Source organism: Polychytrium aggregatum (genome assembly GCF_025602895.1).
Source record: "Polychytrium aggregatum strain JEL109 chromosome Unknown BJ171scaffold_29, whole genome shotgun sequence".
Taxonomy (NCBI): domain Eukaryota; kingdom Fungi; phylum Chytridiomycota; class Chytridiomycetes; order Polychytriales; genus Polychytrium; species Polychytrium aggregatum.
This window is the reverse complement of record NW_026516231.1, coordinates 39,895-54,750: the sequence shown is the minus strand read 5'-3', so window position 1 is coordinate 54,750 and position 14,856 is coordinate 39,895. Positions and strand designations below refer to the sequence as shown.

Genomic DNA, 14,856 nt, shown 5'->3' with positions numbered 1-14,856 from the left:
TGCGACGTACGGTCCGCTTGACTTGGCTGCCTCGGTGGGTGCCGGAGGGCCGTGGGAAACAGGTGCAGTATGCAGCGGCAGCGCTGCCGGCTCAACCCTTGTCAGTAGCGGGGGACCGTGGGCGATCGGGGTGGCTTCGTCCAGGCTCATGTTGACGAGGAACTTGCTTGGGTCGTGAGCTTTGGGTGTAAAAGTGCTTAGATCCTCGCTCTCGGAGGGGAGCGGCATCTTGGCGGGGGCAGAAGGCGCAACGGGGGAACTGGCGGTGGTGAGGGATTCGTAGAACGAAATCAGCTCGACAGTCGGCGAGATTTCCTCGTCCTCGTCGCCCTTTCTGCCCGCCGTCGTTTCGGGAAGGTCGCTTTCGCTCTCGGCCATGGAGGCCAGATCGGTGATGGAGTCGTACAGCTTCATCATGTAAAAGTCGCTGGTGCACGAGGCGATGCGCTGGTTGGGATCAGCTTCGCTCGGCTGGTCGGGCTTGTCGGGCGGGTTGGAAGGGAAGATGGGCTCGACGGCAAACGAGACAGGCCGGAAGAATGGAGAGTTGCGGCTCATGCGCTTTGAGGTTTTTGTCTTGACGGTTAGGCCGGTGTTGAGTGCCGACAGCTTGTCGGCACCCTCGACATCGGCGTCGCCGATGAGCAGGTTCGGCAGGGACGACGACTTTGCGCCGTAGGTCGAGTTCTTTCTTGGCTTTCCTGTATACAGGGACAGCATATCCCAGTTCTGAGGGAGGAACAGGCGAGACAGGAGGAGCAGCAGAGAGCGTCCAGAGCATCAGCATCCGTGACTCTATGCAGCAGGCGGTCGCCACATTCACATCTGGAGAATCGGCAAATGTTACCCCATTCTTTTCGTCTGTCCGCGCATCGCTGAGAGGAGCCAGGGACTTTGCCTGTTGGCCCGCTGGCGGATCGGGTTTCGCGGACTGCTTTCTTTGTTCCGCCGTGGGAACTGGCTCGGACGAGAGTTTGAATTTTAGGCGCATTTCATGCAGGGGCGGCCACGGCCAGTGTGGGAAAGGCTGGCGGCGGATGTGCAAGCCAGGGTTGGTGTTGATGGGAGGGGAGTTTGAAGGACCGTTAGGGGTTGGGTTGGGTTGAGATACTCGCAAAATCGGCCAGCCTGTGCTGACGACGGTGGGGCTGGTTGGCAAACAAATATAGAGCCAGAGTTGTCAGGGAATGAGGGGGGAAGGGGAGGGGAGGAGAAGCAGACAGCAAAGCAAGCCGATGGGCTGATCTTCACGCTGCTTTTGCACGGAATAGTCAGCCAGACAAGACAGGCGATTGGGGTGGCGACGGCGTGTTGTGTTGTTGACTCTTGGCCGATGCTGTTTGCGGTAGACTGTGCCGACCATCGCTTGGCCGTCACCGCCGCCGTAGCACTTGCTGACGGACCGAGCGACACTGCCGTTGGGCAATACCGATGCAGCTGGTCGGCTGTGCTGCTGTTTACTGCTCGCCGCCGCCTTGGTCCCCACAGGCAGAGCAGGGTCGTGCGCCGACCCCCTTGCGACAGAGGCACAGTCTCCTCGTGTGCTCTGAGGGGGAGAGGGTGATTCGAGGGATCGTTGGTGAAGGCACCAGGGTGTGTGATTGGCTTGTTCCCGAGCACCGCGAAGGATGGAGCTGCAGGCCGTCCTGCAGAGTTGCGGGACAGTGCCGCCCCATCAAGGCGATTGCTGCCGGTCCAGAGTTTGTTCTTGCAGCTGGTTCCCACGCCGAGATGCCCGCATATAAATGCAGGGACGTCGGCGCTCATCTCGGGGGGAAGCGAAAGCCCACAAGAAATGAAAATCACTGCTCCCACATCTACACTCGGCGCCCGACTGATTCCCAGCCCTGTCAGCGGCAGTCTTGCTCCGTCGCCCCGGCTTCCCCGGTGTCCTTCGCCAGTGTCGCCCAGCCTCGCTCGATCGCATGTCTCGATTGCCTTGCCCTCCGAGCGGGTCGTCGAAGCCGCAGGGGACCAAGCCGAGTCCAGCGTCAGGGCGTTTGTGCTGAAACATGTCCAAAGAGCCATGCCGACGACGCTCGCCGCATTCAAGTCCGCGGTCGTGCCGTCGATTGTGCTGCCTCCGGCATTCAAGTCGGCCATCATGGAGCGGGCCACCCTCCAAGAGGAGGTTGCCCGTGTGCGAGACCTCAGCCAGAACAGCCAAGTCCCGGTCGCCGAAGTACTCGACCAGTACCAGCTCGTCCACGGCAAGGTCCGAGGCAGCACCTATGTGATGGGCAGCGTCTCGCTCCCGGACCCTGAATGGGGGCTGGATCCGGCCGACGGCATGATGACCGAAGACGACTCGCGCGAGTTTATCAAGATCGAGATGGATATGATCGATCGCGGGATCCGCAAGGAGGCTGCGATCCTGCAGACCGCCGGTGTCACCAAGACAGTCGATGCATGGCTGGGCAGGGAATACACTTTATTCAGAAAAAACGGGACAACATAGCCGTTTCCATGAACATGTAGTATGTGCTGTGCTTGCGTCAAGCAAAGCCACAAGAAATAAAACAGATCACTTTGGCAGCCTCCGAGTGAAGACCGCCGGTCGCTCTCCGATCTCCACAATCGACCTGCATACTGTGATCATGTTGCGCGCCGCATTGACGTCGCGATTCCACACTGTCCGGCAGCTGGGATTCTTGCAGCTCCTGACAAAGTGGGAATTCGCAACACTGGGCGCATCGAGTCCTTCCAACCGAACTGGCTCCAGGCACTTGGAGCACACCTGCGAGGTGTTGAGCTCGTTCGTCGAGGCCACCCTGACGCTTCCATGAGGGTGATTGGGACGGCGTCGGTGGTGCTCGAACTGCTCAAAGTACTGAGCAAACCGCTGCCTCCGAGGGCTGGATGCATAGCCCTTGCCTTGTCGCCATGACGCATTGCCAAAGGCGATCACCACATCGGTCCGTATCGGGGCGTGCTTCAGGACGGCCTTGCACATCTTGTCGACGGCCACTTGGCGCCTCTTGTGGCCCGTGAATCGATGGTGACGGGCCTTCTTGCCAAGGTGGAAGTCGAGCTGCACTCGCAGCTCCGGTCGCAGGACATGGGTGAGATGGACCTTGAAAGCCTCCGAGGACGACACCTTGGGCGAGGGGGTGGTCGACATCCAGGTCTCGATGCTGAGTCGATACTTCTTGGTGTTGTGCCACCTTGTGTTGGACGTATGGCCACACATGTGCTGGTAGTGGCCATTGGAGAATGAGACCACCTCGTCTTGGTGGCCCGGTGCTTGGATGACCGCCGTGAAGATGGAGCCGACTCCAGGATCGATGCCAATCCAAGTGGTCTTGTCGGGGTCTGGGTCGCCGATGTGGGCCTGGATGCGCTGCTCGGCAGTCGGAGGAGGCTCGATGGTCTCGGTGTGATCGGTTCGAGGCAGAAACTTGACGAGACCGATGGTGCATCCAATGCCATCGGTGCTGATCTCGTAGTTGAACAGCTTCTTGTCCCTGACCCGCTCTTGGAAGAGGGAACTACGCAGCTTGAAGCAACTGCGCCAGAGACGATCCTGGTTGTTGATACCGTCCTCACCTTCTTCCTTGAGCATGTCCCGGGTAAGGCCAAGACGATGATCGGTGTCAAGGAGTTGCCAGAGAGTGACCGTGTCAATCTTGACATACTTGGCCGTGGCAGTGCATAGAGGAACCATCGTGCACACGGCCGGAGGAGTGTCGAGAGCGAGCTGCTTGAGGGCCCACTTGAGTCTGGATGCCAGCTTGTTGATCTTGGCCTTGGTGGTGCCGAGCTCCGACTTGGCCTTGGTGAACCTCTTGTCGTCGGAGGGAATGCCTTGGGCAGTGAGCTCGTCCAGCTTGGCCTGGCGCTGCAGCTCGGTGACTCGGAGAGCGGGCATGTCACAGTCGATCCACTTGTGGACATCGTCGACCATCTTGTCTCGGGCGAGGATTCCCACATGGTATGAGAGGCGGTGGAGGGCCCGGAAGCGGTCCTGGTCGTTGCTGTACCGAAACTCGTCCAGGACGTGGCCAAAGTCTGGATAGAGGAACTCGAGATCGGCCTTGGGTGGAGTCTGCCCTGGTTTCTCGAAGAGCTCGAGACAGGCCTCGATGGCTTCGTGCTTGTGCTTGTTGGCTGGGAAGACGGCAGCGCAGAAGCGGCGAAGGAGTCGCCAGTAGGCCAGGTTGAGGTGGGTGGTGCAGTTGGTAGCATAGGCATTGACAGCCAGGGTGAGAAGCTGACTGTGAGCACCATCAGGCAGACGAGGGGGCGGAGGCAGGTCTGCGTGCCGAGTGGTCTGGTAGTCGCGAAAGGAAGCGACCAGATGCTCGTTGTATTTCTCATTGTCCCCGGTCGGGGAGAGGGCACCGTCCTGGACGATCTTGAAGCATTGGCGGATGAAAGCAGGGGTGGACTTGGAGATGACGGGGACGGGAAGATCCTGCTCGATGCACCGGAGGATGTGCAGGTTGAGCAGCCTGGATGCCTCGAACTGAATCTGGGTCATGGCCTCGACGGTGGCCTGGATCTTGTCGCGGAGAGCGGGATTGAGACAACAGCCATCCATCGTCTGCTTGAAGCAGCTGAACTGAGGGGCGGACGACCTTCCATCCACGAGTGGGACGACAGAACTCTTGAGGGGGTGATATTCGGGACACCTGTTGGTGTTGCTTCGCTGATGATCGGTGCCATCGCACTTGGGACATCGCTTGCCGGTACTCGAGGAAGTAGATGGACCAGGCTCGGTGGGATCGACATCCATTGGATCTGCAGAAGCAGTGGTGGTGAGCGACGGAGCAACAGAGAAACAAGCATGCGTGGGGTCAGAATACGAACCAGAGACAGGCTCCGACTGTGACTTGGCTTTCTTGGGCCTGGGTGGCCGAGGCTGGCCATCACCGGTACCCTTGCGCTTCGGAGGCATGGGGACAGAGAATGCTGGGTGCCTGCCAGTGGTACTGGTCAGAGGAGAGACTTCTCTTTATCGTACAATAGCGCGATGATCAGATCAAGGCGAGATGAGGGACGAAAGTAGCAGGACGAAGGTGTGGCATTTATACCCAAGAGCAGGAGCCCGTCTTTGCGGGCTGGTTGGGGAAGTGACCCTGTTCAAAAATCGCCGAGAGGTTCAAGCCAGGGATTTGAGCGTGAAAATGGCGGCTTGATTGGAGGGACTCAACCCCAAATCGGTGGGGACTCAACCCCAAAGAGGTTCTCGATGGGATTGAAGTCGGGCGAGACAGGTGGGGTGAAGATCACTGACCATCCACGGTGCTCGATGCAGTCCAGGACAGCCCGTGTCTTGTGCATGCTGACATTGTCCATCACAATCACAGAGTCGTCTGGGAAGCTCGCTCGCTCAAAGAACTCGACCATCGAGTGTGTCTTGAATGATGTGGGGATGTACATGCGATGCAGCACACCAGAGTGGTTGATGGCAAATGCAGCCGAGACAGACTTGTGCTTCATGTGATTGCGCTGGCGAAGCGGAGCACCCTTCGGTGAGTATCCGTAGAGAGGGAAAATGGATCTCCTGATCCCTGTCTCGTCGACAAAAACGAGTCGTCGTGGGTCGATGGAACGGGTCTCGTCCCTGAACTGTGCCACTCGCTCATCCAGTCGCTTGGACTTGTAGAGGTGTGTTGCCCTCTTGTGTGAGAGACCTGCTCGGTGGATGGCAGTGTGGCAGAGTGAGAGTGATACTTTCCTCTGGAGGATGGACTCGAGCTTGCATCGCAACACAGGACCAGTCTGGAACGGGTCCTGTTCAATCAGGGTGCGAATGACTGGACATGCCTGCTCGAAGAAAGTGGATCTGCGAGCTGGGACCCGGGATGGGTCATCCAGCTTGCATCCTCGGTGCCATCGATGGATGGTGCTCTTGGATACACTGAATATGGAGGCGACCTTACGCAGGCTATGGATGAGGGCGTAGCATCGCAATGCGGCGGTGCGAAAGTCGGATGTGTGGCGAATGGTCATGGCCAGCGCGCGATAACATTGGGTAACAAAATATTCGATGAATGGTCAAAAACCCGGGTGTCCCGTTTTTTATTGGATTGCCTGTAACCTCGGGATCGGATGCGGCTGTGTCGCTGATGTTGATGTTGATGTTGATGTTGATGTCGTTGATGTTGATGCTGCTATGCAAACAGGGCATGCTCCCCAATACCATTGCTTACAGCGAAACGCAACACTTGCACACACGGACGACTTGTGTGGGTTGTGTGAGTTGTGACTTGTGTGGGTCGTGTGAACCAGACGGCACCCAAGCTCCATGAAATCTCCTCGCCAAGGTCTTGCAGCGAGGTTGATCTTTGCCGTGCGTCTTCCTCCTTCATCCCTGGTATGTCTTCTTGCCCTGACCTGCAGTGACTGCCTCTGCAGCGGCCCGCTGGTCCCGTCGTGCCCACTCGCTTCATGCATCTCTCTCACACAGGGAAATGATTAGATCCCCATCGTTACTTCAACACGCCGTACCGCCGTCCCTTGCTGCTGGAGCTGTGGTCAGAGATGTGACTCGGGCCAGGTGAGCGTATCCAGTATTCAATTCAGGACAAAATCGACAATCCTCACTCCTCAATACAGGGGGGCTGGCTGTCCCCAGTTTCGTTTTGGGCATGATGATATATATTTTTTTTCCAATAATTTCGCTTTGATGAGCACTACAAATAAAATAGAGTAGGGGGGGGGGTAAGTAAAGGTTGATCGAGAACATGCGTGATGCCAAAATGGGTTGTGGGTCTATTGATAGCATTCTCTATAAAATGGCAAGATAAAAGAAGAAGGGTGTTGAGAGCAAGAAGGAAAGAACAAAGGAAAGAGGAGAGGAAAGAAAACGAACAGAAGGAGGTGAGAGACTTATATCGACGGAACGAGCACGATGGAGGAAAGAAAAAGAGAAGGAAAAACAACGTAAGGAAGAAAGGAAGCGATCGCAAACGACGAGCAATGAAAAGCAAGAATAACAAAAAAACAGAGCAATGAACGAACTTGGCAAGACCCAGAGAGAGGCTGCTGCTGGTTGCTGGTTGCTGGTGGGGAAGGAGTGAGAGGAGAGCAAAAAAATAAAAAATAAAAAACAGTCGTCGAACGGGTATGGTATGGTTCATCTTTCTTTTGTCTGGTGAGGAGGGGGCAGCACACACTGTTTTCCAATCCGAGCGTGATGCGTAAACGAGGAGGAGCGAGAGTAAGGGAAATGGAAAGGGAAACGGTGGGGGGGGTGAGAAGAGTTTGGAAAGGTTGGAGGAGAGGATAAGGAAGACGGAGGGAATAGGAGGCTGGGCTGGATGGTTCGAAGAAGAAGAAGAAAAGATCACGGTTCTAGGGAGACTCTAATAAATTAGAGCCATGGCCGAGGCGGGATCCAAGTCACGGACTGGAGCCCCGCTGGCCCTGGGCTGGGGACCTCTCGGCCATGGCATGCAAGAAATGTCTCGTGAGTGAGTTTGTAGACGTGAGAGAGAGAGAGAAGGAGAGAGAGAGATGGGCGATCATTAACCAAACAAAAAAGTATGAATTGAGGTAGGGTAGGATAGGGCAGTATGATCGATCGGAAGGGTGGGGTTCTACTGAGAGATCAAAATAAATTAGAACGGAGCGGGAGGAAGGATACGGGTGTGATGTCGAGCAGGGCCTGGTGCCGGGGGAGGGAGAGCAAGGGAGGTTGGAACGAAAGGACAGAAGGTGGAGGAGGGGGCTCGGTTTGATGTGCCGTTCAAAGGTCGAGAGGGTCAAGAGGTTGGATGGGACCGATGTCAGCAGAACGCTGGAGACAATCAGATCCCGTCCATCATCAATGAGGGCATGTCGGAGCTGCCTGAGTAGAAGTACAGCTGGGAGTTCTGCTGGCTGACGGAGGTTGGCGGCAGGTCAGTGTCGTCACCAAACGAATCGGAGAACGAGTCGCTGGCGCCCACATCCCAAGAACTGGGCTCGTCCGGGGATTCAGCCTTGATCTCTGCGTAAATGTCGCATTCGGGGTGAAGTTCCATAGAAGTGGTGTCGGTGCTGAGAAGGTCGGCGTGCGAGGCACGGACTGATCCGGGCCAGGCGGCCGAGTCGCGCGAGGTCTTCTTGCGCTTGCTTGGGCGGCTGTAATACCGTCCTCCGTCCTCGGACAGAGTGTCCCGGATCTGGATCCATCGGGTGCGGCACTGGCGCTGGGTGCGACCGGGGATTCTCTTGGCAAGTTCGACCCAGCGCAGGCCCAGCTCTTTCAAGCCGGTCCTGAGCAGCTGGTCTTCTTCAGCACCCCATTTACCTTTCCTGTTTGGACGCGGCGGTGGTGGGATGAGATTGGACAAGGATATTGGGTGAGTGGGTGTGGCACAAGAGAGTGGACGAGCAAGAGAGCGCATCGTCGCTGGCGACGGCTGAACGGCGGCGTACCTGACGCTGGGGTCGAGCGCTTCAAGATATCGCGCCATGCATTGCACGCCGGTGCGGCCGGGTACGCATTCTGCGATGGACGACCAATTCACAGCTTCCTTGTTGCCACCAACAGCCTCGACGGCCTTGGTATAGGCAGCAATCAGCGACTCGTCGCTCTCCTTGGTCCACTTGCCCTTCTTGATGGCGGGATTGAGGGCCCCCGACCATCGGGTCGAGCATTGCATTGCTGAGCGACCAGGCACCTGCTGGGCGACCTTGGCCCAGTTGCTCTTGGAGCCAAACTCGGCAACGGCATTCCGGAGCAGGGCGTCTTCTTGGTGGGTCCAGCGGCGGTAGATGGGAGCGTGGAAATCGGAACGGCGTTTCTTGGAGGAGCGCCGCGACGAAGCCGAGGGCGAGAACGCAGCCTCGCTGGCATCGGAGCTCTCGGCCAGGGGCGAGCCAGGCGTGAGAGCCGGCTCGGCAACTTTGGCAAAGCTGCGTTTGCGCGAGGCGAGGTGGGTGGCAGCCAGGTCGGGGCTCGCTGCGGAGCTGGAGGAATTGCTTCTGCTCGGGGCGACGATGGGAGAGACAAGGGACATTGGGGTCATTTGCATCGACGGCATGGCAGACAGGACCGTGATGGGAGTGTCGCAGCCGTCGAAGGCTGAGCCGGAGAAGGTATGAGGGATGTGGCGTCCTGGCAGATCGGACCGGTGCGAGCCCAGGGGGCTCTGGCGGTCGATGCATCGCTGGGGAGACTGTGCCGCGCTTGAGCACGGCGACATATCATGAGGGCTACCAAAGTATTCGGGAGAGTGTGCGGTCTGCAGGACATAGGCAAATTGGGATCCCTGGAGGCCGACAGCGGGAGGTTAGATGAGCACGCAGGACAGGAAGCAGCGAATACACAGAGGCGATCGGAGGGCCAAAGCAGCTTACATCCAAATGCTTCATGTGGGCCATTTCGGTCAGTGTACTGTGTGTGTGCATTGTCTGCGGGAGGGTGGGAAGGTGAAGGAGGAGGATAAGCCATCAAAGATCAAGATCAGGACAGATGGACGGTCGCCGCGGTGAAGCAGACACAGCGCCGCTGAGCCGGACACTTACGTCGGGAGTGGTGCGGCTCGCGCTCTCCAGAGGCTCGGTGGTAAAGGCGTACTGAGTGGGAACAGGCTCGATCGAGCCCGGCCAGATGCCGATGTGGGATGGGTTGGGATAGACATGGATGGCGGAGGCCACGTCGCTCAGGACGGGGGCGAACGCCGGGAGTGTGTGCAGAGAAGTCGGGGGGCTCTGGAAGGTGAAGGCGAAATGAGGCGAGGCAGCAGCCATGGAGAACGGGTCGGCGCTCATGGGAACATAGAAGCTCGAGTCGATCGACATGGTCGTGGCCAGCGAGACATCCGCCTCGCCGATGACGACATGGTGCGGCCGTGGCGAGACGGAGGAGGGGTTGTGAGCGCGCATGAGAGCGGGGTGCTGGAGCGATGGACAGGCCGAGGAAGCAGCGACCGAGTAAAAGTGTGTATCGGTCGACAGCGACCTGTGGTGCGAGCCTCTGGGGCCATATGGCGAGCCGCCATCGGTGGTGGCGGGTGGGCACTGAGCTTTTGGATCGGCCATCTGACTCGGGAGAAGCCAGACCGAGGGGAGAGGCGGGCGCCAGGCCAGTAGATACACACGGGCATTTGGATCAGGCAGGAGCGAAGGGGTGGTGTGGACGGCAAGGGGGGTGCAGGAGGTGCAGAAGGAGAATGGAAGAAAAAGGCAAAGGGAGTGGGCGAAGCGAGAGCACCAAGCACAAGGGCAGATTCAAGAGCCAGCAAGAAGGCGATCGGGAGGAGTGTGCGAGCAACGGACGGGAATCGATTGCCGCGATCAGGTCCAGGGTATGAGGCCAGGGAAGGAATCGAAAGCGAGCAGTGGTTCCCCCCCCCCGCGATCCGTTGTCACCCAGAGAGAAAGAAAAGCGCGAGCGAGACAGACAGCAGCGCGAGGAGCAGGCAGAGGGCGCACCGGGCAGATCACAATCATGCAGGGGAAGAAGAGCAGAAGTGGAGCAGAAGCAGAGGCAATGTGGACGGAAAGGAACGATCAGTTTGCTTGCACGAGGCGCAGATGCAGACAGAGATAAAGAAAAAAAATAATAATAGCAGGCAACGTAACAGGACGCAAAGATACGGCGATGCTGCGACGCTGCGACGCAACGGGACACATACCGTTACTCCACAACCAAGTCTTCGACACAGCAGTACAGAGTCCGGGCAGGAAAGGAGAAGGACGAGTCGGAGAGGATCGATGCTATCGATGCTATCGGGGCTCTCGTGCAGGGACGTTGCAAGTCCGCGGGCAGGCAGCGAAGATCGAGAAAAGAGAGACGATTTGGAGCAATCCCTCGCTTTCGTTCCCTCGGGGCTCCTGGGCCTTGCGGGGGCCAGAGTCATAGTCGATATATACGCCGGCGCGAGGCAGCAAGCGAGACAGCAGGCGAGGCAGCAGAGCGCCGATACAGTGCAACACGTTCAGCAGCAGCGAGCCCAGCACAAGGCTCGCTGCAGGACGGCGATTGGCGAGCTCGACGGGTGCACACTGTCAGGAGCAGTGGCGACGCGTTTGGGGGGAGGCATGGGCGGGTGTCGAGGGAACCAGCCGGCAGCCGTGCGTGCGAGTGTCCGGGGACGACGGGGTGGGTGGGTGCATCTGCGGGGGGGGGGAGGCCGAGGCGATACGAGCAGCCGGGTGTCGAAGCGCCGGGGGATATCAACAGGCAAAGACGTCCAAAGCACCGCCATGTCCAAGTATTAAAGGCATCACCATGTCCAAGTATTCGAGGTGCGAATAGTCGGCGGCCCATCGCTGCCATGGGCGGCTGTGGTCGTGAAGCGACGATGTGTTCGTCGGGGGTGGGAACACTTGCAGGCCAGTGGGCCGCTGTGTCCATCGCGCAAACATCTGGCCTTGTGCGCCGCGACGAGCTGGCAGATCTGCTCGGCTGCGACATGCGACCATGCAATCGACATGCAGTTATGCAATCGACATGCAGGTATGCAATCGATCTGGCCGAGACGGCTCCGGCGCAACATGTCCCTGGCTCAGAGCTCGCAGGCCGGCAGCATCCGCCTGTTGTAGTTCGGCCGACTCTCCGGCGCTGGCCCCAGCTTACCAGAAAGCCACATTTGCATTAGCAGACAGCAGGGTCAGACAGCAGAGCCAGATCAAAACAAACCTGGGCATGCGAACCAATCGCTGCTCCTGCTGCGACCCCCGCGCGATCTGGTACTCCAGAGATCGCCTGCACAGAGAGCCCACGTCCTTGATGCGATCTCGCCAGACCGATCCTGGTCTCGGCGGCAAGCATCCGCCATGCGAGTCGTCTGCCTTCCAGGCATTGCCGATCCAGCCCCGAGTCTCAAGGCACCGCAGCGCGGGCCACCGTCAACATCGATGCAGTTCCCTGGCGACCTTGCTGTTGGATTCGCCGTGGTTCTCGCCCTGGCCATGCACCAGCGATGTTGTCCGGGCTGACGGATGAGCCGGGAGTCTGAACAGCCAAGGCACCGGTGCTCCTGACACCAACGACTTGGTTTGCTGCTGGCATCGCCGCCGGATGTTGCTCCACTCGACGGCCAACTGCTGCCCGGACGCATCCTTGGCCGTCGGTGGTGGGAGCAGGCCGGTGCAGCCGATCGGACCCTGTTGTCGATCGGACTCGACAGCGGCAGCTCTTGCCTGCTCTGTATCGATGCGGTGCCTCGTTTCACTCGTTTCACTCGTTTGATGCTTCCCAGATCGCCTCCCCCGTCATGCCGTCCTGGTGTGGTTTCGCTCGTTTGGCTTCCGGCAGGACGCCGATCGCCGTCCCATCCGAGGTCTCCTCGACCCTGGTTTCGTCGACACAACCGTCCGACGCTGTCCACCAGCCGCGCGTTCAGTGATCCAGCCGTGCACCCGTCAGCAAAACACGGCGCACCCACACGCGTGACTCGGGGCCGCCAGCCATCCCTGCCTTTTCGGGCGTGTGCGTGTCACACGGCGCCTCGCCCTTCCGTTTCGGGACGCGGCAGCTCGCGCAGGCACGCCCGTGGTGGCGCTCTCGTGTCGGTGGCGCCGAGGGCTGCGCAGCAACCTGCTCGCCATCGACCGGCGAGACACCGGGGCAGCGCGCCTGGATGGGCCAGTGGGAGGACGAGGAGGAGGGAGGGGGAGCGAGGCGTCTGGCGAGTCCCGCTGTCGCTGTCGCTGTCCTGCTGTGTCCGCTGTGTCCGCTGTGTGTCCGCTGTGGGTCCGCTGTGGGTCCGCTGTGTCGCCTTGTCACACTCGTGCTCGCACGGGGTCACATGTTGCCGTCGCGGCTGTGCACTGTCTGCGTGCAGTGGCGCTCGGCCGTGGGGAGGGTGGCGTGAATGTGGCGCAGATAGACACGCACGTGATCGCCCGTGACCATGCTGCTCAGCGCAGTGCGCTCGAGCCGGATCCAGCCGGATCCAGCCGCTGCGCAGCCCTCCATTTCGGGTCACATTGCTCCCCATTCCAGGGTCCCCTGCGCAGTCGCACTCCCCATCTACTTCCGCATCGACTCCCTCCCCCCAACCGATCCCGTCTCCGTCAATACCCGATCAGTCCCGATCAGTCCCCGATCAGTCCCCGTCTCCAACCCACTTGCTTCTCCAGTCGATCGTGCCCTCCATGATCACCGCCGAGCCCATCGAACTCATTGCCGCCAGTCGCCAGGCCGACGGCTCCGAGCAGCTCTCTGCCAGGGTCCTCCTTGAGGCCGATCTCCCCAGCGACGACGAGTGCGATCCAGACTTTGTCGTCGCCGAGGCCGATCAAGACGAGGACGAGGACCTCGAAGACGCCGACGACGTTTTCGACTCTGTTCCGAGGGCCGCGCATCCCCACGCGGCCGATACCGATGTGAGCCAACCCTTCATGCTTGGGCCTCTGCACTGTCCAACAATAGCCGTTGCATCGTTGCAGTTCCGATCATTGGCATTTTATAGCATGTGACTAAACTTGTGCTAATGCTGCTGCTGCAGGATGCCGAGATCGACGAAATCGATCCTTCCGAGGTGAGCGAGCCCGATCTGACTGCTTGGAGCTGGCTGCTGCCCTCGCCCTGTGCTCGTGAGCGATCCTCGCGGCACCGTTGCATCATCGATCGACCATCTCACCGCCCCATCGCTGCATCCAACTTTACTCTGTGCCGATGCGCCTCTCCCCAGATCAACGACATTGTCACCGAGAGTCTTGCCCTGCAGAGCGGCACGGTGCTCAGAAGCGGCAAGTCCTTCACATCCCACAAGCCTCGCACCATTCTTGACGAGTTTGAAGTTGGTATCCCGATGCCCCTGCATGGGTTTAGATGCACTTGTTTCCTCCGAACCCGTTCAATTTTGTCTCGCCTAGATTCTCACGTCCGTGTTGCGGCTTTATTTTGCCGTTCATGGTGTCTCCCAGATCGATGACGACGAAGATCACGACGACGACTATGTGATTGACGCCGACGAGGACGAAAGCGAGGACGACGACGTGGGCTCGGACGCCAGTGTAAGTCTCACGCTCAGCCCGGTTTGACGCATGGTGTATTCCCTATATTCCACTCGGACGAGATGGATCGCGGGGCTACTCTGGACAAGCCGATTTCTACTCCCGTCCTTCGCTTTCCTTTGTGTTCATCCCAACGGCACTAACGCTCGACCTATCGTTATCCGATCGCCTCCACACACACACACACACACACGGATATCCAAGTCTGAAGCCGATGATCTTGATGACAGCAACGATGTCGACAAAGAAGAGGTCCAGGATATCATCCACGGCCACCGTAGGTTACTCGCCCCGCCGCCCTTCTTTGAACGGCTGATCGCCATGATACACCAAACATCTCGCCTGCTATATTCTAAGTAGCTGTTGCCTCTCGCTCTGACAGCCAACATGGGCGACAAGTCCGTCAATCTGTTCAAAAATGCCAAGGTTCTGCGCGATGGCAAGGAGATTGCCTCATCCGCCGAAATCAGCGATCTCGCTTCTCGTATCCAAGAGGTAATATTCGGCTGGTCGTTGACTGGCCTGCAGTGTATCTTTCGCTGGACGCCGTTGAGTCAGTGAAGCTATTACGAGAATGCTGCGCGGATGTGTGCTTCCCGCAACGCCAACTCGGTGACGCACGCTTGCTAACGACTCTGTCAACACCGCAATGCCACCATCATTTCCAGCTGATGCAGCCCCGTTCGACTGAATACGGCCAGCTTTGAAACACCGTTTACAAGTGCCCACTCCGAACCTCACTCTTTCTTGCTCCCGCTGCTTGATTCTTGTATCCTTATGCACCAACCGAGCTCCTGTCGTCGTCATTCCCACTTGGTTCGTTCACGACGACAACTCGCAGTCAGCTAGCTGCGCCCGCTCTTGTTTCACAGCGACCTGGACGCCTCCTCCCTCCTCCTCCCCATCATTTTTGCACCTGGCATCCATCCAACAACACGACTTGATGAATACGGT

General features: G+C 58.8%; 3 protein-coding genes across 3 annotated transcripts; 1 reads left to right on the top strand and 2 right to left on the bottom strand.

Moving 5' to 3' along the window:
- Positions 1 to 6,589: 6,589 nt before the first annotated feature.
- On the bottom strand, positions 6,590 to 7,302 carry BJ171DRAFT_164767 (uncharacterized protein). The gene has a single exon (XM_053105899.1). It carries the CDS (start codon positions 7,083 to 7,085, stop codon positions 6,639 to 6,641), a length of 447 nt encoding a protein of 148 aa, XP_052964707.1. The 5' UTR covers positions 7,086 to 7,302; the 3' UTR covers positions 6,590 to 6,638.
- A 452-nt stretch (positions 7,303 to 7,754) lies between these two features.
- BJ171DRAFT_426102 (Homeodomain-like protein) lies at positions 7,755 to 8,951 on the bottom strand (the record flags this gene model as incomplete). Its single annotated transcript, XM_053107757.1, has 2 exons — positions 7,755 to 8,244; positions 8,368 to 8,951. 2 exons carry the CDS (start codon positions 8,949 to 8,951, stop codon positions 7,755 to 7,757), a joined length of 1,074 nt encoding a protein of 357 aa, XP_052964706.1.
- A 3,965-nt stretch (positions 8,952 to 12,916) lies between these two features.
- BJ171DRAFT_164738 (uncharacterized protein) lies at positions 12,917 to 14,727 on the top strand. The gene is made up of 7 exons (XM_053105897.1): positions 12,917 to 13,269; positions 13,392 to 13,424; positions 13,578 to 13,685; positions 13,813 to 13,902; positions 14,107 to 14,179; positions 14,285 to 14,397; positions 14,571 to 14,727. The coding sequence occupies exons 1-7, from the start codon at positions 13,039 to 13,041 to the stop codon at positions 14,607 to 14,609; spliced, it is 687 nt and encodes a 228-aa protein (XP_052964705.1). The 5' UTR covers positions 12,917 to 13,038; the 3' UTR covers positions 14,610 to 14,727.
- The last annotated feature ends 129 nt before the right edge of the window (positions 14,728 to 14,856 follow it).